Source organism: Pogona vitticeps, chromosome 3, assembly GCF_051106095.1.
Source record: "Pogona vitticeps strain Pit_001003342236 chromosome 3, PviZW2.1, whole genome shotgun sequence".
Lineage (NCBI taxonomy): Eukaryota > Metazoa > Chordata > Lepidosauria > Squamata > Agamidae > Pogona > Pogona vitticeps.
Window position 1 is genome coordinate 104,131,865 of NC_135785.1, and position 27,820 is coordinate 104,159,684.

The following is a 27,820-nucleotide window of genomic DNA, read 5'->3' on the forward strand; positions in this document are numbered from 1 at the left end:
GCCCGCAGAGAGGGCTCTGCATGCCAGCTGTGGCATAGGTTTGCCATTGCTGTTCTAGGAGGTGGAAGCTGACAGTCTGTAACAATTTAGAAGAAAGCATCAACAGAAACTACTCAGAAGATTTCTCAGAAAATAGTGCACTGCTTAAGAGATTGAAACTGTAGAAATCCAGTAGCTTTAAGTACACCCATTTTCTTGGGCCCAGTCACCTCTCTTCGAGTAGCACAAAGATAAAAATACAGTCCTACCTTACAGGATTCTTGTAAGGATTATTGAGCCAGTGCATCTGAAATGCCTTGAAAATATCTCTGCCTCATATGTTGTGTATGCTACTTAACAAGGTGTTTTATTTTCCCTGACCAGCAAAATCAGCCTTTTGAAGAGGACTATATTTGTCAAGGAAAACAAACCACAGTAGCTACATGACTTTTTCTGGTCTGGAGAGCTGCGTATGTTTGCATAACGTGTGCATATAGCACCCATCACACTGTGCCTATACATATTAAAATAATAAATAAAATTAGGTTTCCTGGGTGGGGCAAACCCCATTTGCAGACCCCCATTAGAATAAACAATAAAGAACACTTCATGGAGCAGAAGGAATTCTGATACTACCTTCCATTAGACAGTTTTGTCTTAGCATTTGAAGAAGATAATCCAGGGTGTAGCTAGAGACCTATATGTGGGCTTTTGTCTCAGTCTCTTGTGTACATCTATCAAAATGCGTTCTCTGGCCAGCAATAACTGTCCAGCTCTTAGTGTCTCTCTGTGACCAAGAATGAGAACATTTGTCAGTTTTATTGTCTCCCATTTATATTGTTAAAACCCCAAGTTCTCCCTGTCCCGAGCATAAAGCTTTTTAATTCTGATAAACTCTTCAAAAATAAACTGAAAGAAAACTTATTTTATCCCAGCTTGAATCTTTCACGTAGCTGGAGAACACCATGCTGTACCTTATCATGTGTACATGAGAAGCAACTTCTCAGAAAAAGGAGGTCGTAAACCTAATTCAACACCACAAACATGGATGAATACACAGGGATACAAATTATGAAGACCTCAGCACTCAAAGTCCTGGGCCTGAATACATGAAAACCAGGCTCAATTTATTCTGCATATAAATGTTCTAAACTCCAAACTCTTTCCATCCCATATATGAAGAAAATTCCCATTTTAAAGTAATTCTTATTTAAAATGAACTGAACGGAAACACCATCCTATCCTTATTTATGAATGAAATTTGAACAGAAAGCCAATTCAGCATGACATTGGATTGCTTCCCTTCCTCAGGTGAGGTGTCTATACCTGAGGAAGCTCATTTTAAAACATTCAGTTCATTAGCAAATCAACTGATTAACATCAACAGGGCAGCTTGTGTGTAGGATCCAGCATGCATGCCACTTAAAAAGTGCAATGCCCTGCCTGAGGAAGAGCCCTGAGGACTTAAAACCTCACCTTTTCGAATACTTTAATATGTTATTTTATGGGACTGCATCTTCAGCTTGTTCCATATTTCATAATTCAAATTCACATTTCTTGTTGGACTGCCTCCCCAACCACAATCAACAGATTATTTGCAGGTGTGAAAAGAGATGCTAATGTTTGCTAATATTTGGCCAGGAAAGGGCAGATTAATAGGGTTAGCTACATAACTCTCATGAAACCAGTATGGTCAACCCTCGACTTATGAACTTAATCCGTTCCGTAAGGAAGTTTGTAAGTCGAATATTTCGTAGTCGAATCAGCATTTCCCATAGGAATGCACCGAAAACCAATTAATCCGTTCCGGCTGTTTTTGGTTCTTAGGTCGAGGGGCGGTTTGTAAGTCGAAGCATTAGTTCCCATAGGAACTAATGCAAAGCCATTTAATCCATTACTACCACTAGGGGCAGATTTTTTCTTTTTTTAAACCTAAGATGGCGTAGGTTAAAAAAAGGCAGGAAACCACAGAGGGAACAAATGAACAGTTTAAAAAGACCACTTTTAAAATCAAGCACCTTTTACACCAAAACAGGCACCTTTTCAACCATGTACCTTTTAAATCAAAAGAAGCAGCTTTTGAAGCAACCAAGCACGTTTTTATCCAAGCAAGTTTTAACTCAAACTGAGCTCCCTTTTAGCCAAGCACCATTTAACCCAAACAAAACACCTTTTAAACTAAATTTTACATTTAAAAATGACAATACCAGGCAGTTCCAGGAAGTCCCAGGTCTCTCTTCGCACTCTCTAACCGCTGGACGAGCGAGAAAGCAGACAAGCAGCCTCTTCGCTAACTGAAAGTTCAAATTTCCTGCTTTCTCTGCTTTCCCCGCACTTTTTTTAAAGTTTGTAACTCAAATCCAAGTTTGCAAGTCAAGTCCATATTTTCCTATCAAAGCGGTTCATAAGTCGAAATGTTTGTAATTAGGGCCGTTTGTAAGTCGAGGGTTGTATGTCTTCAACTCTGCTCAGACTACTTGATGTTGAGGTACTCATTTTAACATCCCACAACATTCCGCCTCAGAGATGTTCAAAATCAAGTAACTTATCTCATAGTAATGCCTTTAACAATGATGCTGAATGATGCTGAATGATGCTGTGATGGTTACTGTGATGAATTCTGAAACCTGGTTTTCTGGCTTGAAATGCAATGTCACAATAAGGTCATGTAATTATGATGCAATGATTTTGTCATAGATACATTAGAAAGTCCTCAGTAATCTCCAGATCTCAGTATTGTAAGACACTCTCCCTTAAGTTATCTTTGAAAAGTAATTGGAATTATGAGAATGCTAATCTCATCCTAATACAGGGGTTGTTATAACATTTATATTATGTCCTGCCACCTTGTTTCCATAGCATTTTAATTATTTTCAGTCAAATTTGTCGATGTATATGTGTTTAATTTCGATTTTATACGTTTACTTTTCAATTTCTGTCTGATGTTATATTTGTTTAATGTGTAAACCAGCCAGAATGGCCTTGGCAGCCAGATGGGGTGTGTGTGTGTGTGTGTGTGTGTGTGTGTGTGTGTGTGTGTGTGTGTGTGTGTGTGTGTGTGTGTGTGTGTGTGTGTGTGTGTGTATGAATGAATGAATGAATAAATGAATAAATGAATAAATAAATAAATAAATAAATAAATAAATAAATAAATAAATAAATAAATAAATAAATAAATAAATAATGCTACCACAGTACAGTTCAGTAACTATACCAGCCTAGAGCTGGTGTAAATAATCTGCCCTCCTTTGAAATCAATGGAGGTACATAAAAAAAAGGTGAGGGGACAAAATGACCCCCTTCACACACAAACTCACATCTTTCTCTCTGTGTGTCAAAATAAGTCAGTAGAGTTTTGGTGGTGATGTATCATCCATTATTTCTTTTCTTTCCTCCATAGCTGTAGGAATTTTGTCTATTGGACAAGACTGGAAAGAGAAATTTTCTGGCTCAAAGATCACAGCTCATATCTCAGCCAGTCATCTATTTGAATAGTTTCTAAATCTTCCTGCTTTAGAACAAGATTCAAACCATGTTATTTCTGCCACAGACATTTTGTCTCCCTCATATTAAGCTTCAGTTAAAGAAAAAAAGATAAATGTTTCACAGTAGAACAATATTATTACAATGTAAGCATGTCGCAATTACATGTTCAACTTTTAAAATGAACCGTTTTAACGGTTACAACCCATCATATAGTTCCAGTCGTGCATCATTGTGAATCATTTGACATTTTAAAATATCACTCATGACAGTTGAATTCCTGGGAAAAAATAATTAAAATATTGTTCATGGTGAACATATGAAAAATATAGAATAATTTTTGTTCCAATAGTAGAAACTGGTCTTCTGTAAAACCAATAGTTTGAAGCTGCTCGCAGAGGGGAGAAAAAAAATGCCTCTGTCTGTGATTCCAGGAAGCAATAAGCACCTACATGAAAATAACCCCATCCTTAATCCCCTGCCTATCCGTTTTTATCTGATGGCTTCAGCGCGGGCTGGAAGATCACTGCGTGACAGAAAACGAAGGCGAGTTAACAAGATGTGACCGGTCCCATGGATGAAACAATACAGAAAACCATCTTTCAGTTTGTCTAGAATCCTGGTGCCATTCTTGTGCCCAGGTAGCAATGTGGGTTACAGTGAGCTTGGTTTGTTGCCTAGGTTTTGTGGGGCTGCCGGTGGGCCTCTGTTCTTGCCCTTCCCAATGTAGCTGTTCATTCCACAGTATCAGTGAAGGAACAAAAGCAAGGTAAGTTTGCAACTGTTTTTTCCACGCAATTATGCTGTGGGTTTAAAGATTAGTTTTGTGGAGGACTTTCAAATCTGGAATGCTGCCTAAGCAGAAATCCCAAGTAGACATGAGCGGTTCTATCAGTCTTACTTGCAAATGTTGTTTTCCCAATCACTTTGTATTAAGGCTTCATGTTCTGTAGGATTAGCTACAGAGCACACTGTAATCTGATTTCAGAGATGGCATTTGATGATCTTCTATACACAAAGGCAGAAGCAATATAATTAATATGAGTACAATGTTAAAGAAAGGAGGTGCTCTAAAACTGAACTGTTGAAGAATGTATGCAAAGGAATAAAATTTTTAAAGCTATGTTGAAATATATTCATACTAAAAATTATTATGAACTCTTTTTTAAAAAAAGAAACATCTATAATACATCTTTTATTGAGATTCAATATCTTTCTTACTACAAGTCTTGAATAACAGTTTTCAATAGAGTATGATAAATTAAGAGCAGCAACAGAGTGTTTCATCTTCTCAAGGGCATGCATGCAGTTTATGGCTAAAGATGTTGATTCAAAATGTGTGCAAGCTTTTTACAAATATACAAAATGAACCCTTAAGTGAGGAAACTGTCTTCAGGGACAGTCAGACAGATGTGTAGAATTTGAGGTTCTTGGTTGATCTACATAGGTAAGAACAGTTTTTAAACCACACTATCTTTGGAAACTATTATGAAAAGAGTATAAAATAAATGACTATATGTAACACCTAGCTCTTGTCCCTGTAAATGCCTTTATTGTCACATTAAAATGTTTAATTTCCATGATTCCCAATATCCTTTCAATGAGCCTATATGAGTGCTCATGATCCTTATCTCCACACTGCAGATGAAATACTTAGCCTGAGATAAAATGGTTTGCCTGAGTCTGCCTGGAGAGTCAATTCATGACTGACCCTCTGACTTCCTTGCTCATAGCTCACATCTGTTATAGACAGACATAGGTATACTACAAACATATATGTGTGTGATATGCACAGCAGATTTTTAGTATAATGATAAAGCTGACCAAAATGATAGAACTTCAATTTTAGTATCTCATGTGGATCTTTGGCAATTCACTCAGTTATGATAATAGCACTGTATGCTGTAATAGAGAGATGTTGTGTTATATTTGAATGTGCTCTTGCAAAAATGCCAGCACATTATTTAAATTGTTCTTTAACTCTGTTTTAGGAACAAAAGTAAGGATATATCTAGTTGCCATGAGGATCTCATTGTTCCTTACAGACTAAGGAACAATGCTTGTTGTTATAGGAACAAAAGCAGAAATAAGTCTTCGCCATGTAGGTTTTATTATTTCTCATATACCTATAAAGGAAAATCATTAAGGGAGTTTAACGTGGTAGAATGAAGGTAAGATGTAGTCAAGTAAGGTAAATACATTCTAAACATTCCAAATGTCTTCCTCTTTCTCTAAAGACTTTTATGATGAGGATGGATACATACTTGACACAGGTAATTTTTAGTCACATCTCAGTGCAAAAAGTAAGAACAAGTCCCTCCAATGCTGTGAGTTTATATGTGAAATCCAAAGTCATTCTTCTCCAACCCACTGCTCTCCAGCTGTGCTAGACTCCAGGTCCCATCATCCTCAGAAGGCATGGATAGTAGAGATTGGAATCCAATACATTCAGAGGTTAGCAAAAGCTGCCCTAGGGAATCACTTAGGCCACAGGCAAAATGTATTTTGTGGCATTTAATTTTTCCACTAGGGAAGAATTTCAAGAATTCACTAATAACAGAGGAAGTAAAAAAGGAGCATCAGGAAGATTATTAGGATGGACTCAGCTTGATTCCTGTCCCAAGTGACTTCAGTGTTTGAGAATCCATTCTGTTTTGATCTAATTAAGAAGCCCCTGTACTGGATCCTGGCTCTTGGATCCTGGCATTCTTGGAATGGCAGGATACTGGGAGCCAGTTTCAGGAATCAGGGGATCTTAGAAAGACTGGATGAAGATATTTTGAACCCTTCATTAATTACATAACTTACACAAAGAGATTTTATACATGCTGATTATTTAAAGAACCACATATGAGTCCTATCAAGAAATGACTCAGTATAAAATAGAAGACCACAGAGCATGGGAATCCTCCTTTTTTTCACAGGGAGGCGGAGCTTACTTTGCCCTATAGTTCTTCAGCAGAGAGATGCTTCGATTTTGACATCAGTACCACTCTATAGGATTTCCAATTTCCTTGCTGTGTAATGGGATTTTCTTAGCTCCATGGTCCCTGTGATCTCCTTCCTGCCCTTGATTTCTTCCCCATAGCAATGGGGCTGAGTCCCACTTGTCCCACTGCCAAGACGTGCAGTGAAAGTTCCTGATGTTGGTCTTATCAACCCTGCAAGAGCAGTGGATCAGGCCTGGAAATAGTTAATAGTGTTAGTGTTAATGTTTGTTTACTATGTAGTTCCTTCCTCACTTCAGTGCAAACTTACAATTTTATTAAAAATAAGCAGTTATTTATATAAATAGTTCTTTCTCTGTGTATGTGTGAGCTTAAACAATGATTGGCTGATTTCTGATTTCCATTTAATTTGCCAGAAAGAAATTCTATGTTATCTTTCACTATTTTGGATGGTAAGCAATGTAACTGTAGTGGCGCATATATTACATTGGGGGTAATGAATGATTTTTAGAAACACTGGACAGATATTTTTCAGGTTTTATGCCAGTGGCAAGGGAAACATGCCTTTGGCATTGTCTTCTGCATTTTTATTAGAAAGGTGTACTGTTCTGGACAAACATCTAAATACAGACTGAATCAGGGCTATTTGTAATTTCTGAGGCAATCCGAGGGTGGAACAGAATCTCATGGAGTAGAGTGGCAACTCCAGCGATCCTTCTAGTTAAACCCTGTATTTGTGGGATTTAAAATGGTGACATAAAAAGACATCTTGTGATTAAAAGTGTAGCCAAAGGAATCAAAAGCACCTTACAAAAAAGAATGGCAGCTTCACACCTGTATAAGGAAGCCCAGGCTCTCTGAGTGAGGTCACTGCGCTGTAGGAGCCACTCAGTTGGCAGAGCATAGGTTCTTGCCTTCTTTCAATTTTCCCCCCTTTCATCCTCTTTTTAATAACATAATGGCTTATACTACTTGTTAAGTAGTGTCCGACTCTTCATGGCCCCATGGACCGGAGCACGCCAGGCCCTCCTGTCTTCCACTGCCTCCCCAAGTTGGGTCAAATTAATGTTGCTTGCTTCAATGACACTGTCCATCCATCTCATCCTCTGTCGTCCCCTTTTCCTCTTGCCTTCACACTTTCCCAACATCAAGGTCTTTTTCAGTTGAGTATTCTCTTCTCATGGGATGGCCAAAGTATTGGAGCCTCAGCTTCAGGATCTGTCCTTCCAGTGAGCACTCAGGGTTGATTTCCTTCAGAATTGATAGGTTTGTTCTCCTTGCAGTCCAGGCGACTCTCAAGAGCCAAGAGTATTCTAGTAGTATAACTCTCAAGAGTTATACTACTAGAATTGTGCAAAAAAATATGAATACATTGCTGTATGGATTTTGAGTGGTTCACTTTAGGACTCTAGATTCTATCTTTTTATTGCCTCCCCCCCCCCACTTCGGTTTCTCTTTTCTTGTCAGTCTTATGTCGGTGCAGCTGCTAAAGTTCATATCTCCTGCTTCTCTTTTTCTTGTGTTGACCAAGCCAGAAGTGGGAAAATTATTTTAGCCATTGGTTGTGCAGGGTTGCAAATTCGGGGAGCCATGGTCCAAAAACAGCAGACCTCTACTGCTTACTTACCACTACCATCATATCCTGTGCAGCTGCAAAGACTTGTTGAATACATTATAAAACAAGGCCTGGAAAAGAATGAGTGTGGACTATGCAACAGGAGTGAAGAACATGTGACTCGCCAGATGTTACAGAATTGCAACTCTTTACAGCTTTAGGTCACATGAGAGATCATGGGACTTGCAGTTCAGCAATATTTGGAAGAACACATATTTCCTATTGCTTCCCTTGAACAGGCCCAGAATCTTCTGCAATTTCAAAGGATTTCTGTTGCTTAGGTATTTATGGGGAAAGCATTCCCTGAATGTTAAACACCATATGTATCAGTTCTAACTTCTAAGCCACCAATAGTTCTCCTTGCTGACAGTTTAAAACTAGGTCTTTAATAGACAATAGGAAGTGATTAATTCCATCACAGTGGTGGTGATTAGGGACTGACTGAGTGATGAAGGTTTGGATTATTAGATTAGTACTGTATATATAATGACACAGGAAACCATTGTCTTTGTTAAAACCTAGACAAGATGTGCTAAACTTCCTGACGTATTCTGGCTCAATAGACTTCCTTTGGAAACAGTCCCTGAAACTTATCTGTTCAAGGAGTGTGACTCTGAAATCAAAGAAAGAATATACACTGAAGTGTTTGCCTACAGTTTTTTGTGTGTGTTTTTTTTTTTTTGGTATTTCTATTTCTGGTTTTGTGCCCATTTACTCACTTAGGTAGAGTTTGGCCTCGTTGTCCTATATAAAATACAGTGGGTTGCTAACAGAAGATGACGTGGGCAGAGGATGAGCAAGTGTATGAACGCCTGATATTGTAAATTATCTTGTTTGGTCCTTTGATTGTGTTTCCCGTGTAAATACGTGGGCAGGGCTGGCATTTGGGTTTGCCCCAAGGTCTGGTTCTTGTATTAGTGTCTCTGGTGGACAGTCTTGTTGTTGCTGGTTAGAATTATTTTTTAGGTGGTTGCCACGTTTATGCGAGCGTGACCTGCCCACCTAAGCATGTCAGAGTCTTGCCACTATCTAAAATTGACTAGAGTCTGCGATGATGTGTTTCTGGTACTTTTGGTCAAACAATCTTTGATTGCAAGATGGGGAAAGTCTTGAAGAGCCTCAGTCATTTGGAGATAGCCTTGATGATCATAGATGGACCAACAAATTACTGCTGACTCATTTTATGCTGCATACTCAGTAAGCCCTATTCTGTGTGAAAGAGAATAATTTCAACCTACTATTTATTTCAACAGAACAGTTTTGTGCAATGACCCAGAAATGACCCTGGCGCCTGTGAACTTCCCAGGGGATTCCTTTAAACTCCGAATAGAAAAGACAGCCATTCGAAGAGTCCCTGGGGAGTCCTTCCATGCACTCCGCAACCTGGAATTCCTCTGGATGCCCTACAACTCTTTGGCAAGTCTCAGCATCACTAACTTTAGGGGCCTTCGCCGTTTGCAAGAGTTGAGATTGGACGGAAATGTTCTCACCTCCTTCCCCTGGGATGCCTTGCTGAGCATGCCCCAGCTACGGTTGCTGGACTTGCACAACAACGAACTGGCCTCTATACCAGCAGAAGCAGCTCAGTACATCCGGAACATCACTTACCTCGATCTCTCAAGCAATAAATTGGTGACACTTCCTCAAGAACTTATTGCGGTCTGGTCGAACCTCCAGGCGGTTCCGTACTTCCCCAATGACAATTCGAAGATCATCTTGGGTAAGATGTTCAATTATGAAAATGAGGGGCATAAATAGGTGTCCTGTGGGGTGTGTGTACAAGAAATCTGTGGCTTGCGTGAGGAGGTGCATTGCCTCTCTGTGGTTGGGAGCCCTATGGGGGTGGAGGAGGGACAGGGTATCATCAGGCATCAACAGAGGGGAGCTAAAGGAAGAAACCCCAAATGAAGTGATGGGAACTGATAGCATCATAAATTTAGACACTGCCAGTCCCTCTTGGAAAGAATGTGCTTATTCCCAGGTGGAAAGGGGCCAGTGACCAGTCCCACTGATAATTAAAGGCTTTTACTCACACTCCTCTGACTTTCCAAAAGTTATTTCTTGGACTTAGAACTCTTGTGTTGATTCTCATGTTGAGCCTGCTGGTTGTGTATTCCAGGGTTGGAGTGCTTGGACGTGGTATAAATGCTTTGGGTAGGTGGGATGAAGTCCCAAAATTCAATGGGCAGGTTCACACTCTTGCAGTAGCAAATTTGGATGCCTTTTATATTTCAGCTTCCTAGGTCAAAGATCCAGCTGCCCTGTGTTAGTTAAAAGCCTGATCACAAACATTCATTTCCTCTTCAATCCCCCAGTCACATCCTCTTCAGTTCATTTTCCCTGTATGTATTTTCTGAAGATATAATGCAAGAAACAAAACAAAACTCCACAAACCCTTATATTAAGTTCTTCCTTCAAAATTTCATTCTCCAGTAGAGATGGACATGATCATGGGTTGTTGGATTGTTTTGGATGATCATTGCAATACCACAGGTGCCACAAATCTATTTTGCCCGCCCCCCTAGCCAGATTCCCCCACTCACGCGCACACTCCTCTTCCTCTTAGAATATCTGACCAGTTGCAGCAGGAGCTTGGGCTTCCTTTCTCTGCCTCCTCCAGCAGCTGCCCATTCACATGAGGGGATGGGTCAGGGAGTGCTGCTGTTGAGCGTTTGAGTGGCCAGTTGCTGGAAGAGGTGGAGAAGGGAAATCGGTGCTCTTGCCATGAATAGTCAAACATCTGAAGAGGAGTAGGAGAGGAATATGTGCTACCTTGTGAGTGTGGGAATCTGGCCGGGGGGATGGGGAAAGGGAATGTGCAGCACCTATGGTGTCACAATGATGATCTGGCATGATCTGATGAACCAGGATCATGCCCATCTCTAGTCTCTACATTCACACTGCAAGGAAGAAAAATCTTCATTTCTGAAGTGGACCTACTATTAGGGAGAGTTAGGTAGCTGCTTCAGGAACGTAACTGGGGTGTCATGAAAGTCAGCAAATTGATTTTTTAAATCATATTTTTATAGATAGGGAGTAAAAGAATTGCTAAGATTTAGTATTATTATTTAAAAATACAAGATACAGATTCAAGATATAATACAGTACTGTATTATAATATTAGTATTATATAACATACAGGTTTTAACCGAAAACATGTGTCAGTTAAAAAACTGTATGCTGTTCCTAATATTGCTGTTTTTTGCAGCTCTGATGGTATTATTTTAGAGATTGCAACTGATTGTAATATTTTATAAAGTTCCCAGTGCCCCAATGAATATGGGGAATACTGAAATGTGTTTCATCCACACATTTCTATTGCCAGGTTTTTTTGTTAATTTTTCCAGTTCGTTATCTTTTACTCTGGCATCCCCTGTAATTGCAATGTCTGTTATCCAGATTCTTTTTTGTTCTATTACTGTTATGTTTGGTGTATTATGCCTAAGGTTTGCATTTAAATCCAAATGTCCCCCAAGATTTTAACTTGGTTGTTTTCTGACATCTCCTCTATTGTTCTCATGGATTCTTGGATGCTGGCAAATATATTCTTCATTGTGACCAGTGTATTAATTTTGTAACTCAACATGTCTAGCTTTATAGTCTGTGCAATCTTTGAACATTCACACATGAGATGTGACAGTTTCATATTTTTTTTCTTGGCAGAGTTGGAATTTTCTGTTTATACTAATTTCTTGAATTTTAGATTTCATGACATTAGACTGGATTGCTTGTTGTTGTGCAGCACAGATCAAGCCTTTGGTTTTTTTTTCCTGGTATTCCCCAGTTTTAGTCATGCCCAAGTTATTCTCATGTTTTCCATCATTATTTTTCAGATCTTGTCCATGCAGTGGTTTATTTTTCTAGTTCCTTAATTTATCTTCAAATTGCTGTTGTTTTCTATTCAACTCTTAATTAAATATTACTTTTTTGATGTTGTGTGATTGACTTTGGATATTACAGTCATGCCCCCCTTTATGATTACCCCACATTACGACAAATCCGCTTCACGATGACGTTTTTGCAATCGCAAAATGATGGACTAAAGAGGGTATTTTCGCTTTGCAATGATCAGTTCCCTGCTTCGCAAAACAAGGGTTTTTTAACAGCTGATCGCCGGTTTCGCTGGACGGTGAGTTTTTAGCCCATTGGAACGCATTGAATGGTTTTCAATGCATTTCAATGGGCTTTTTATTTTCACTTTACAACGTTTTCACTTAACAGCGATTTTCCTGGAACGGATTATTGCCGTTAAGCGAGGCACCACTGTATATACTAGAGATGGGCACAAAACCACTGCTTCAGTGGTTCTTAGCAGTTTGTCTTTTGGACAAACAGATGTTAGGTGGTTCCCAGGCCCACCTCCTCCAGTGAGCATCCACTCAGAGGCAGTACTCCAGCTTCTCTGCCCCACCTCCTTTAAGTGCTGCCTCTGAGTGGTTGCACGCTGAATGAGGTGGAGCTGGGAACTGCCAAACACTTTTTTTTGTCCAAAGGGCAAACCTCCACAACTGCCAAAGTGGCAGGTTCTATGGGAATGTGTCTCTCTGTTTTTGTCTCTCTCAGTGTGTGTCTGCACATGGGAATGTGACAGGGATAGAAAAATACACCAGGTCCACATATTCTTGGCTATACATTTTAAAAGCATTAGATTCTGTCTCTCTCAAATATGTAATTAGTAAATATTAATGAAGTCTTCTGGAACAAATGGAAATGAAAATTTCGCCATCTCCCTGACCTAGTTTAATGGATAGAGAGTTATTTTTAGATAAATAATTTTTAGATAACTAATTTTTAGATAACTATTTTTGTGTTGTACCTGTCAGCTATTTATGTGTTAAATATGAGGAGCTTCTCAGGGAAAAAAAAAGAGAGAAAGAAATGGCAACCCTAGCTTCATTACAAATATGGCTAAATATCTTTGGTTCTGGATGGATGAATCTGTCCACTATCTGGTTTGCATTTAAATTATTTTTTTTATTACTAACAAGTATTTTTTTAAAAAATCTGAATATGACACAGTTTCTGACCTCTGGAAATCTTTCATCAGAAAATGATCCAAAACAAAGTCTTCTACCATTCCTAGATTGGTCGGATGCCATCTGTTGCTCTCTCTCTCAGGCAGCTACGTCCCATTTTGTTCCTCATCATTGAGACCAGTCTCCTCATCATTCTTAACACAGCAACTCAGTCCTGTTCCTTAACCCCTGAAAGTCTCATTTGCCCTGGCTCTTCCTTCTTCTTGTAAAGAAGGGAGAACAAAGGCACTGATATATTTTTTCCAATGGGCCACCAGCCTATTAACAGCCACCCACCTCTCCCAGCCTAAGATGATTTACCTCCACTGTTCACCCTCTTGCATAGTACACACTCAACAGCACCTGGGTGCCATATAGTGATCCAATACCATGAACACTTTTTGCAGACTCATGATGGGGTGTTATTGCTACTAGTCACATTCTAAATGTAAATATCCTGATTTATTTACAGAGCTCGACTACATGCATGTTGATTTTTTAAAAAGGTTTTTGGCCATGTTAGCCCTTCACACACTGATTTCATGTACTGTGTACATTGTATATGCTATTGCCTATCAAGATTTGAGTTAGTTTGGAAGTACCAGCTGAGCTGTAACTGGAATTCAGCCAGCATTTTCAAATACTGTCTTATAGCTTTTTAAAAAAATACTGAATGGTCTTTGTATACAATCCAAAGTCAAGGAAAAGTGATACGTCTATTAGACCACAAAAAAACCCCACAAAAAAACAACACAGATGTAAGCTAGCTGTTGATTCTGCATGGCTCTTCATCTGTTAGGATGGTACAGAAGAAATATAGTATAAAAGCTTGAATATCTCCAATGAATTGTTATAATTCCCCCAGAGAGTTTACTGAATTATCCCAGGATTAAACAGTATGGTACAAATGGGGTCTTACCAGAGCTAAATTGAACTGTATCATCTCTTGTTGAGTCTTTCAGATGAGGGTCCTGTAGCCACAATCTAAAATGATACCTTTTTAAAAAGTGATAGTGTCCACTTTAACACACTTACAGTATTCTAACAGTTCTGTCATGTCATGTTCTGGCTGATGGAATCCTGAGAATTCTAGTTTGGTGAAAGATAAATTATCTTCAAAGGAGCTCAAATGCCCTCCTTTGAACTATAGCAGAGAAGTCCCTTACCAAACTATACATCCTAGCATTCTATAGGATGGAACCCTAGCAATGACAGTGAAAGCAAAACTGGTAGAACTATATAGCATAGCATGCCTACAAGATTATACTGTTGATTCTAAATATTTTTCAGAAGTAATATTTCCTAGTGAGGTGATCCTTCAATTTATATTTTGTACTTCCTTTTATTGAATTTCTTTTCTCCAGCCCAATGTTCCCTCTAATTTTCAGCCCTGCTGCACATGAGCCTCGCCCTGTGTGTATATGCGTGCATGGGATTGGGGTCCAGCTGAAACTGGAACTAAATGGATGGCAACAGCAGCTGCTAGTGGGCAATCCTGATGCAGCTATGCGCACACATGCACACACACAATGAGCTCAAGAGGGCATACATGGCACTTCTCACCACATTTAGCCTCACAACAGCCTGTGAAGAAGACCAAGCTGAGGGGAACTGGCCCAAAGTTACCCAGTGACTTGAGCATGGTCTCCTATGCCTGAGTCCAGCACTAGCCATTGCATCCTGCTGGCTCTCTCTGTTGCATCCCCAGCATGTGTTGTTGACTGGGAGGTTCCTACCTTCGGTACTTCTGTCTAATCCATCTTCAAAATCATCTAAGCAAGATATCATGCCTTGGCACTAATTTGGATGGATGGATGGATGGATGGATGGATGGATGGATGGATGGATGGATGGATGGATGGATGGATGGATGGATGGATGGATGGATGGATGGATGGATGGATGGATGGATAGATAGATAGATAGATAGATAGATAGATAGATAGATAGATAGATAGATAGATAGATAGATAGATAGATAGATAGATAGATAGATAGATAGATAGATACCATATTCATATCTGCTAGGTGTGAATTTATGGACTGTACCTAGCTTCATAGTAAGAGTTATAGGCAGCACTCTTTGTAGCAAAGCAAGATAACTTGGATTTCAATTTGCAGACTGCACAGTGCAGCCATTTGGGCTGGCAAAATGTCTGATACCAGTCCTGTGAACAAATAAAAAGTTCCACAGCAGTCTAGGTTGACAAGTCAACTCAGAGGCAGCTCAAGACAAAAGCTTAGTGGTCAAAAGATAAGAATAAACTAAGACGGTGACAATTTGATGCCTATTAATTGTCCTTCAAAATGCCTTTCTCTGGGAGCAAATTTCCTGATTCTTGCTTCGTGATAGGCCCAACCTTAGTAGTTATGTTCTCTTCATGTGCTGTTAGACTTAACAAGCATTCAAAGCATTATATAAGCATTCACAAGTTATTGCAACAATTATATAAAGTTTTGCAGTATTATCCTCTCTTTTAAAATGTGTAAACTGAATCATTATAATGTGCTTAAAGTACAATATAATGACCCTGTCAATATTTTTATCTGTAGATGGAGTTGTTGTATTACACTTGGGGTGTAAGGAGTTTGTGGCAGAGATGAAATCTGAACTGGGGACTTCCAAATATATAAATCAGTCTCTTAGCCTCTACACACTATCATAGATAAATCATTTATCGAAACCAGAGTTAGCAGCACAGCACACTCAAACAAGCAGACAACTTAGAATTTCAAAATGTTAAAAGGCCCAAGCATTCCACGTGCGGTCCACAGGCTATTTATTTCCCACCCTGCAATAAAATAGACAACAAGATTTTAAAAAACTGAAACCATCTTGCCTATCAGCAGCAAGAATGGCTGTAAAATTAGGTGAATCTCTCTTTCATTCTTCAGCATTTCCAGAAAAAGGATAAATACCTTATTTCTGCAACCTCACTTTGTGGCTATAATCTAAAATAGCACACTGTAAAATTTCTATTCACAGTCTTCTGAGGGAAATTAGGTTGCTTTGGCATGATGTCTGAACAGAGCTTCCCTGCTTGCTAATCATCACTTTATGTTCTTCTAATAGGTCTGGTGACTTTTTATAGCCTCAAAGCATTTCCATTTACAGAAATGTTCATCAGTAACCTTGTGATATTCTCCCTCCTTAAAAAAGAAAAATAGCTCTTTTTCCTGATGTTTTATGAGTTCCTGTACAGCCATGGATCGGGCAAAACCCAAATTTGGCAGCAGGCCCAGTTCTAGGAAATATACACACTACTGCAAAGCTACAAGGAGGTGATTTTCAGCCGAGATGTGATTGGTGGGAGAGAGGGTGCTTAACCCCTGCCCCCACCAGCCTTTCCCCCTCTGCAGCCCTCTTTTCCAGCCACTTCTCCTTAAGTCAGTATTTTGCATATGCTTTTGCCATGTTGTGGGGTAGACATTCAACCCAACTGCAGAAAAGAACTCATTCAGGAGTTACTACTATCGCTGTAATGTAGAACAGATTAAGGTATTTGTAAATTACCAACCTCTCATAATAATAATTGTGTGCCATCAAATCAATTCCAACCGATGGCAACTCCTTCCAGGGTTTTCTAAGTAGAGAATACACAGAAGTGGCTTACCATTCTCTTCTCCTGGGGGGGGGGGTGCTCTGAGACTGTGCAGCCTGCCTATGGCTGCATAGGCTGGCTCTTCTCCAGAAGGCATAGTAGGGAATCAAACTCTGCACTCAAATACCTAAGCCACTGAGCTATCCAATTAGCCAGTTGCACAAATACTCCAAGCCCAGTCTTGTAGATTAATTGCATGCCATCAAGTCAATTCTGATGTATGGAGAGCCTTTCCAGAGTTTTCTAGATAGAATACATAGAAATGATTTACCATTTCCTTCTCTGAGGGCACTCAGGGACTCAAGGCCCGACAGGCTGGCTCTACTTGTAGGAGGCATTGTGGGGAATCAAACTCCCAACTTCTGGCTCTGCAGCCAGCTACCTAAACCACTGAGCTATCCACCCAGCTACATAATCAAATATATGTCTCGATCAGATTTATACTGGTTATTATTTTACATAAGCACAACTATTAAGCTGAAGCAGGTCTTCATGAGCATTTTTTTCTTCAGGATGCTGAGGCTTTGTCTCAAGACAAACGAACATACAATAGTTGTTGTGGGTTTTTTTGGACTGTTCGGCCGTGTTCTGGAACATGGCCAAACAGCCCAAAAAAGTCACAACAACCATCGGATCTTGGCTGGGAAAGCCTTTGAGAACACATTGAACATACAATAGCTTGGTCTAACTTTTATCACTAGAGATGAGAAGGGACTCTCAAGAGATTTTCTGACTCCTGTGCTAGAGTAAATCCACATGCTTTTGGTGACTACACACCTCACATAGTTACAGTGGATTAGGGCGTCACTTGCTTATTGTGCCTCAGGCAGCATAATATCTCCGTTAGGCACTATGAAACAACTTACTAAAACCTTAGCATTTAATAATGTGGGTGGTGATGAAGAAATATTATTGATGCGGAAGGACCAAATAGTCACTCAAAACACTCTGAATGCATTTATGAAGGATGTGGGGTTCATGAAGATGGAATCTGACAGATATGGGTTGTTCGTTCTTAACATTCCTGGATAAGAGGAAGCAGCAGGGATGTAAATCCTTACCTATCTTTTCCTTACTGATAAAAAGAAGGAATGTCAACAATTTTCCTCCTCTTTAGCAAGGGTAACAAGGAATTTCCTGGCAGTTTTGATTGAGTTTGTCCATTGATGAGAACAATGCTTTGTGCAAAAACAAAACAAAACAAAATTAGGTGTTATCTCTTTCACACAATTATTTAAACTTTGTGAGTTTCCTAAAACTAAGATGAGTGCTGCTTCATGAAGAATTTGAAGAATTTCATAGGTTGTTTGCATCTTTAACTATTAACTATTGTTAAGATTTGTAGGATTGTGTGTGTGTGTGGTGTTTTTTTTTTGTGATCCACCGTGTGCAGAGTCTAATGAGCCAAAAGACCACAATTCCCACAAACCTTTTGAAGTTCCTATGGAACTACTCAGCAAGTCACATAGACGCTCTCTGTTTGCAGTGGCTGCACACACACACACACAAAAACATACTTGGCCTCAGGTGTGTGCGTGTGTGCTGACACCCCTCTGTGGACTTGGATATTTTTATTTATTTATTTATTTAGGCTACAGGTGCCAGAATTCTGGCAAGAGGAATTCCTGATTAATTGTGGTACTTGTAATGAAAAAAACCAAAACGACACCAAAAATCCCATGCCTATTAGAGACACCCTACACAAATTATAGAGAAGTCTTTGTTTCACTCACAGCTGGAGGCAAAAAAATATTGTAGGCTTCAAAATTCTTATTGAGGTTTCTTTTCATGCTGAGAAAGCTGACATCAATGAGAATGAGAAATTCAGTGCATATTCTTCCCATCCCTACAAAGCAGAGGCATAGGTTGGGGCAGATTTCATCTGGGATCCCTGTCAGATGCGAGGAAAACTTCATCTTACACATTGACACCAAGCTTGGGAGACAAAAGTATTCCTGATGTTGCTGTGACACAAGGGTGTGCAACTTGTGACCCACCCAATGTTGTCAGCCTGCAACTCAGATTTCTCCTAGCCAGTACAGATAATAGCTAACAAGGAAGGATTATGGGAATTGCAATAGCATCTAGAAAGCAACTGCTTGCCTACTTCTGCTGTAAAGGGTGGAAAGACTCCAACACGAGTCTTTAGAGTTTTTGTTTTTGTTTAATGGAAAGAGCAGGGCAGGCTGTGCTTTATCATGGTGAGCCTTGGAAACAGAAGGTTTTTTTTTTTTAATTTATTTTGACTGGGAGCCTCGCTGTGCTTACAACATTGAAACAAACATACACCTAACAACATCAGATGGCTGGAAGGAAGAAGCTATAGACAAAACTCTGATGTGGAGGAAAGGGTTATGTCTGCTGTTTTCCCACTAAAAAACCTGTCCCTCCAATACATTGCAGTAATTTGGCAGCAGTCTAGTTTCCTCGATGTACTCCTGCTAACAGATGTCTGGATCTTTCCTGAAATTTGCCCAGCTGGATCCTTCAGGAGCCTGCTGTGAAAGTCCTTGGGCTTAGCAGATGTGAGTGTATTCAAATTGGCATACTGACAAATTGACAGATCCCCCTTTTACCCTGATCAGAGCTCTTCCCCATCCTTGAATTTGCCAGTGTTTCCAAATACCCCATCGCAACACAGTTTCTTCCATAAAGAATGGAGCAAAGTAAATGCTGAATAATTCAGCATTCTTTATATCCTCTGTCACTGTCTCTTCCTGCTTTGCTGAGCAGCTGCTGCTCACATGCATCTGACAAATAAAACATATTCTGAATGATCTTTTAGTAGTCTCTGCTTGTCTGAGCGACATTATAAGCTTTCTGTGTGCAGAGCCTCTTAGGAGAATCCCGGGCAAATAAGCTTACCAAATACTGTTGGAACACATCTGTGCATGCAGCATCTCCCAACAGATGGTAGGCCTCATAAGCACCTTTCATGGCAAACCTCGTTTTTGAAGCTATGAGGAGCTTGTCATGCGGCAGCAGATGCAATAATAGGTGGATGGAGGGGGTAGGCAACTCTTTTTAAGGGTGCGGGGGGGAGACACCTCTTTAGCATCATAGGAAGCTCCCTCATACTCAAGTGTTATTGTGTCATATTTTATTTATTTATTTTATTATTGGATTTTTATCCCGCCCTTCTAGACAGAAGTCTACTCAGGGCAGCTCACAGTATATTGAGCACAAACAGTTAAAACAACAATTAAAATCTACAATAATACTATAATCAAGATGGGAATAAACAGCAAAATCAAGAAAAGTAAAAGTCAAGTAATGGCAGGAGGGAAGGCTTGCCTAAAGAGCCAAGTTTTTAATTGGCTCTTGAAAACACCCAGTGAGGGTGCCAGGCGAATCTCTGGCGGCAAGCTGTTCCAGAGTCGAGGGGCCACCACCGAGAAGGCCTGGTTTCTTGTTCTTTCTTTCTGGGCCTCTCTTGGCGTCTTGCTTAGTATTGCCCATACCAGAAACAAGGAACTTGTTGATCTCTGGGATTGTTGCCTGAGGATTGCATATTCTGGTTGAGTTTGATGGAAGCTGGAATTCCATGGCATATGGAGGGCCACTCATTCACCACCTGAGTCTACACCACATCAGTATCTCATATGAGACTCTGCTTAGATCCAGAAAAGTCAGAACACAGCAGAAGAATCTAAAAGGGACCAAATTAGCAGAATTATTGCCTGTTGGACCTAGAAGAATTCCAGGAGTCAACAACAACTGTGTAAGAGAAATTTGAATCTGGTGGGCCTGGCTGCTGGAAGGGCTTCAATAGGAAGCAGAAGCAAATACAAACTAATTCCATTTTTAAAGGGGCAAATTAATTTGCCCATGCTGAGGAAGAGATACACCTCTGCCACTCTTCTAAGATAGCTGGAGGATGTGCAAGGAATTGCTGGTGTTGCAGCTGCACTACCTCCCTAAGAGGCTATAGATCTCTTTCTTTCTTGCTCTCCATGGAGTTGACGAAAGACTGACAAGGAAAGGAAAGTTAACTATAGGGCCATACTATATTGTAGTGACATATAGTATTTCAGGTTGAAGTCATGATTTTGCTTTGTCTTTTTTTCTGGATTATGTCTCCCAGTTGGATTGTCAGGAAACAAAGCTGCAATATTCTCTCTCCCCACCCCACTTGTCCTGCAGTTTCTTTGGGATAATCAGTAGAATCAAAGATGGCCAACCAACCTAATAAGACTTTTATATACCTAAGGCACAAGCCTTCAACAAGATGATTGCGTACACCAGACTAAAGTTAACATCTAGAAAGGAGGAGTAGAATCACATTTGGGAGGGCATTCCACTATGACAGCCAGCCCAAGGTATTTTGCTTTCTCTGAAGTGTAGCAGCAAATGGTACCTCACCCTACACAAATCAAGATCCATAGTACACAAACCAGAGAACCAAAAATTGTCACTTCAGGCCCCAAATTCCACAAACACTTCCCTCCCTCATTGGAATTAATAATAAATGGAACACTTAAGTTGCAACTTGTTTTCTTTTTATGATGCTCCAAACCAGCTGCTACCGGCATCTGGCTCCCTCCCTGGTAGTTCCTCTCGCTTTTGATGGGGGCGGGGAGTAGGGAGCCCTGGCAATTGTTTTTTTGTACACATGATTTGCATTCCAGCATATCTGTATGGAGGGCAAAGACTGTGTGTAGAGAGCATTCCAAATCTTTTTTTTTTAAATCAAAATGGGAATAAAACATTATCTATTTGCATGCAAATCTTTTGAAGTCTTTATTATGATCCTGGAACATTTTTGGCTCAGATATTATTGGACAACTGCTATGATTGCTGACAAATGACTTCACCAAAAACATCTGGAAAGCCACATGTTGCTTACCTCATCATGGAGAATGAAAGTAGTGGTTTTGCTAGTTGATCTCCAAAACAGTAAGAAAGTGTGCAGCTTATATACACTCTCTGGGAGGTTAACAATTTATTTAATTATGCTGACTAGACATTACCCAGCCCCAAGAGAGAGATGGGTATTCAGTTTACCAACTTTGGAAGGATGGAAGGCTGAGTCAACCTTGAGCAGTCTATCTAATAATAGTGGTCAGAAGTTTCTTGGATTGTTGCTCATGTAACAATGCTCAGAACAACTGCCAGCCTATAAGGCTTAAGAAAACATGATAGTGTCTGCTGTTGGTGAGAAAGGACTTCACAGAGAAGAGAGTTCAACATTCTGAAATCTTGCACAATTCAGCTATTATGCTTTATGTGTCAGAGTATGCAAAACATCGTTGAGTAACATGTTCTGGCCTTGCATGTGAATTGTGTGTGAAAGAGAGCAAAAATAGGAGAGGGACACTCAAAGAAACATGTGTATTTATAGTAATCACTTTTTCTTCAGCCCATTGTGGGTATGCTGATTCACAGTCTGAATTCCTTCTCTTTCAAGGTTTACAGGACAATCCCTGGGCATGTGACTGCAGCCTCTATGAAATGGTTCACTTCCTCAATTTCCAGTCCCCCAACATTGCATTCATTGAACCGAGACTGAAATGCTTCACGCCTCGGAGTCTGGCAGGAGTTTTCTTCAGCCAAGTTGAACTGAGGAAGTGTCAGAGCCCTGTCGTGCACACGTCAGTCGCCAAAGTTAAGACCATCCTGGGAAGCACTGTGCTGCTGCGCTGTGGGACCACTGGGGTGCCAGTCCCTGAACTGAGCTGGAGGAGAGCTGATGGAAATCCCCTCAATGGAACAGGTAAGTTATTCTCCTCCTGTGTTGGTTGGTGGCTGTGATAGTGCCTTGGGCAGAATGAAAGAAGTGGATTCTCTTCTGAAGAACAAAGCAGTCATGTGCCTAAAAATTCATTAACTATGAAAAACTGTGAAGTTTCTGCAGCTGGTTTTTATCCCAATGGGCAGTTTTTTTGTTGCAGAGTTTTGAAATTCTTCTGGCTGTGCAGTGGAAGAGCAGGGATTCACGGAGCTCAATTAGCTTCAGGTTCCTCAGAGCAGACTGGCACTTACAGTCTCAACAATTCTCTCTGAGGCATTAGTTAGAGAAAGAAGAAAAGGTTTCATCACTTACAATTGAAGAGGTAAAATAGCAAAACTAACAAACACAACTGTTTTCTTCAACAAGTCTCAACAGATTTACTGCTTTCAACAGATAAAAAAAGAGAGGGAAAAAGAACTTTTGAGTAGAGAAGTGTGGCCCTTTTTATTTCAATCAAATATTTCTGAAAAAGTTGTGTGTGTGGATGGGAATCGCAACTGGTCAATTTTCTTGAAACTCCTCTTTGTTGCTTTCTTTCTTTCAGTACATCAAGAAATTTCCAGTGATGGAATGAGCTGGTCAATTTTAGGCTTACCTGTTGTCTCTTACCTTGATTCTGGAGAATATATATGCAAAGCCAAAAACTTCCTCGGAGCAACAGAAGCTTTCATTTCCCTTATCATCACAGACTCCGAAAGCACAGATGACCCCACAGCAAATTCGAAAGGCACGTGGAATGGAAAAGTAAGTGGCATGGAAGCAGCAGCTTACAATGATAATTTAGTGGCCAGATATGTTATCACAACATCCACATCCCCCACCTTGGGTGCCAGATCCATTCGTGCCAACACGGAAAAAAATCTGGAACTTCAAGATGAGGCTGCAAATATGGTCAACAATCCAAAAAATCTCCTAGCAAGCCCTCCTCCTGCTCAACAGGAGCCGGAACGTATTGTAAGGTCGGTGAGAGTAATAGGAGACACAGATAGTAGTGTGACATTAGCATGGAAGGCTCCCCAAGTGAAGAATACAACAGTCTTCAGTGTCCTCTATGCGATCTTTGGAGAAAGGGAGATGCGTCGAATTAACGTAGAGCCTGGTAAGACCAAGATCACCATCAATGATCTGCTGCCCAAGACCAAATATATCGTTTGTGTCTGTGTCAAAGGACTGATTCCCCGGAAGGAACAGTGCATCATTTTTTCCACTGATGAAGTTGCTAGTGCTGGTGGCACCCAGAAGCTTATCAACGTAGTAGTCATTAGCGTAGCTTGTGTCATTGCCGTCCCTCTGACGTTAGTGGTCTGTTGTGGGGCCTTGAAAAGACGTTGCAAAAAGTGTTTCACCCGGAAACCCAAGGAAATTCAGGACTCGTATGTCACCTTTGAAAGCCTCTCTCCGGGGGCCAAAATAAAAGGAACAGAAGGGGAATACTTGACAAGACATACACCAGATGAATCTAACCGGTTGCTCTCAGCAAGGTCTAGTGTGGACTCAGAAGCAATACCCAAGGCAGAAGGACAGCCAAATGAGTACTTTTGCTGATCTTAATCTCCTAACCTAAGATGCCCAACTAATGATTTATGCTACTCTATCTGGCATAAGCATGAACTCATACATTGCATGGTATTGAAGACTCTTTTGTTACAAATATTCACTTTCCCGTATTTGGCAAAAGAACTCCCCACTTCTCCAGTTCATAATTCATTGATGACAGACTATGTGCAGTTTTGCTGGGATTTTTTTAAATCAGTGCTTTATACTAATCTGTAATGGGAATGTTTTAATTTTTTGGGAGAGCAAGGGAATGTGGGGGGAAGAAGAGAAAACAACTTTGGTTCAATCATCAATCCAGGTGGAGTACTAGAAAAGATCATGAAATATAAGGATATGTCACTGGAGATCAAGACCAAGATCATCCACACTCTTATATGACCAATCACCATATATGCGTGTGAAAGTTGGACAGTAAAGAAAGTTGACAGGGGAAAAAATTGATTCATTTGAAATGTGGTGCTGGTGAATATCCTGGACTACCAGAAAGTCAAACAAGGGGATCCTAGATTAGATCAAGCCTGAAAGGAGTATCTCTGGAGGCAAAAATATTGAAACTGAAGTCCTATTTTAGGCACATCGCGAGAAGGCAGGATTCTTTGGAAAAGACAATAATGCTGGGAAACATGGAAGGCAGCAGGAAAAGAGGAAGACTGAATATGATTTTCTAAAAGCTGAGCAGGACAGTTGAGGACAGAATATTTTGGTCATCATAAGTCAGAGGCAACTTGGTGGCACAAAATAACAGCAGGTTTCCCACACTGTGAAAATACAGATCAGGGGAGAGGGAGGAGGCGAGGTGTGACTATTAGAACCTACTCAGGACATTTTGCTGCAAGAGGCAAAGGATGAGATGGCATGCTCTCTGCTTTTCTGCATTCAGAAGCTGATTGGCCTGCCAGTTGAATGTTGACTATTGAATAACATCCTTCATCACACCTGATGGCAGGAGGCCAGTTTAGAGAAGCAGGACAGGTTGGTTGCCATCACAGCTCTGTCCTTCATCAGGGGAAATGGCCAGTTGGCTCAGAAGACCAGCAAAGGACTTCTATTGTTCTCTCTGGTATCTGCTGCCAAGGAGCATACACACACACATGTATACAAACAAAGCTGGATTAATATGGAGGGACATTGGTCTTCATGAGGCAGACTTTGCTTGGGTATTTCTTCTAGACTAGCACAGAATGATGGACCCTAAAGAATCTGAGAATTATATACATGGAGATTTCCTAAATGAAACCTCATCCTTTCCCCCCATTCCCCTGCTCCTAATGACTTTGTAGAAGTTGGATATCAAGAAAGGAAAGAAAGAAGGAAGAAGTGGTTCTGGAAAAACCACATATTGTCCCTCAAACTGTTCCTTCCAGCAAAACAAAATCTGTGTGCTTGATACATGTATATACATATATATATGGAATGCATATTATAGCATCTTGTGGTTTATTTCCGTTTTTGAAGTAAATTACGAAATACAAAATGAAGCATGTTGAACTTTGCTTAGGATGATGCAAAGAGACTGGCTTTTGATAATAATAAAGTGAAATGGAATTACTATCAGGATTTCACAGAGTCTTTTGCTCTGACCTGGGGGGGGGAAATCAGGAGAGACTTTGTAAACTGTGCGTCTTACTGTTCTGGAGTCTGTTACAAAGGAAGGAAGACGTGCAAGTGGTGCTTCTCAGCTATCCTGACAATTGCTCCTGTCATTGCAAAAGCTGCTCAGCACTTTCTCCAACAGCAGCTAGTCTGCCCTCAGAAAGCAAAATCCATGGTTCCCAGAGCAAACTGATTGAAGGCCTGTGTTTTGTTTTGTTTTGTTTTGCTTTGTTTAAAATCCCCGCAACTGCTGAAGAGAGCCAGTTGACAATGGGTTGCCCCTACATCTTACTCATCTCTCTGCCTCCCTCTCCTACTCGGAGAAGGCACATTGGCCTAAACTTGTCAGTCCCAGAAGCTTCTGCAGCTCTCCTGACAATTACAAAATTGGAGTCCTTTAGGAATTGGTTGCCTTTTCTTTGCTATTCCAGATATCGAGTGCTACAAGCTGCTATTATGTAATAAAAGACTATTCTCCGTACCCACAGTGGAGTACGAGGCGGCAACATGAGGCACACCGCAAGCCAGCACTTGGAACATGTGATAATCCTCTTAGGCCACATCTTTTTAACTAGAAAAGTAACTGAAATTTTCACTCAAAAGTAGTGAAGTTACCTCTCACTTTTCTATAATTATAATGTTACATAATTGTGAGATACTCCATGTGATGTAGTGGATAAAGTGAGACTAAGACTCAGGAGATCTAGGTTCAAAACCCTGCTTGGCCATGGAAACTCTCTTGTGGGGTAGAACTGGTAAAAACATTCATTAAACATTACACTTACTTTGAAACTCCTTTTAGGGTTTCTATAAGTTAGTTCTGACCCAGCAGTACATAACAACAATAATGTAACGTAATTATAACTTGTTTTTGTGAAAGGAATTAATTACAAGCATCCACTGTTTTCCAAGGGTTTCTGCTCCAGAGTGAAAATACCTCTGAGAGATGCTTCCTTCACTTAAATTCTGTACTTCAGATTTTATGTAGTGATAGTGTATGGTTTTTAAGGTAAATGAAGGTGAGCTTAGCATGTTACTTTTTAAAAGTAATTCTTTACTCATTCCTTTTAAACAATTAGGTCTGTGCTACTGATTACAGCCAAAACACGTGATGATGTAGCATTTCTCATTAAAATGTTTCTGTCTTTTAAAAAAAGGACATGGATCCTGATAATGTTATTTGCAGTGTATGACCTCTAGGTTCTGACATGCAGTGTATGAAGTCACCCCATGCTTTTGAAGCAAATCCATGATGAGAAATTGGGCTGAGTAGCTTGAATGCAATCACTTCATTTTGAACAAGACTAGCATGTATAAATGCTCACAGGATAGGAGTTATGGGTTTATGTGTGTATGTGGAGGGAGGGAGGGAGGGAGGGAAAGAAGTAGCGAGTGAGGTTGAATGCCTTCTTGACTCCTTGAACAAGGTTGCATATACAGAAAGAACTTGTCGCTGTTGAGACAATATATTAAGTGCCTGCTTCTGTGGAAGGCAGCAAGTGCAGGAGTCTCATTTGTTTGAAGTGAAAAGAAAACTGGTGCTAAATGCAACCACTCTCTCCTATTTTTTTTAAACTCCGAACACAATAATGAAGATGTCCACATCCTATTTCACAGGCTATGACCAGGGCTAGGCGGAGCAAATCACATACAAATAATCCATCCTCTTCTCATTGTGAGGCAAAGCTGAACAGCTCAAAATTTTACAGTTCCTACCTACCATTTTGATTGAATGGCTTACAAATTACTTAGGTTGGGTATGGTTTAGTATTCCTTACATACTTTTATTGCTTGCTTTTCCTCCAGTAAATTCAAGGTGATATACACTCTTCTTGTCTCCAGGATTGGGAGTAATTATAATTATTGCTTGTAGTTCTTTCCTGTTCCCTGTAATGAAGATATCACTGCCATACATTTGTAAGAAGGGATAACTTCACTCCTTTTCTGATAGAATACAGCTACTCCAAGTTAAAAATTTAAATTTTAGAATGAGAATGTTTTCCATCAACAAATTCAGCAAATTTGAGCTGTTTTGCAAACTTCTAAAAGGATTACATGCTTAACATTGTAAACAGATATCAGAATCAGAGGAGAGAATTCTTAATGGAATTAAATGCTCACTTTATGCAATGGACATGTGGGAAGTGAATGTGTGCATGCAGTGCATGTATTAGAGCAAGTAATATTAGCAAGCATAGTAGGATCTAAGAGTGAATAAAAAGTGTGATTGGAACAAAATAAGTTTGATTTTTTTAAAAAAATTAAAAGGAATAAAAGGAACAATTCAAACATTCATT

At 40.0% G+C, this 27,820-nt stretch overlaps 1 protein-coding gene across 1 annotated transcript; it reads left to right on the forward strand.

Moving 5' to 3' along the window:
* On the forward strand, window positions 1-26,691 carry LRIT1 (leucine rich repeat, Ig-like and transmembrane domains 1). The gene is made up of 4 exons (XM_020796846.3): window positions 1-4,231; window positions 9,279-9,745; window positions 22,050-22,355; window positions 22,918-26,691. Exons 1-4 carry the CDS (start codon window positions 4,110-4,112, stop codon window positions 23,916-23,918), a joined length of 1,896 nt encoding a protein of 631 aa, XP_020652505.3. The 5' UTR covers window positions 1-4,109; the 3' UTR covers window positions 23,919-26,691.
* Window positions 26,692-27,820: the final 1,129 nt, after the last annotated feature.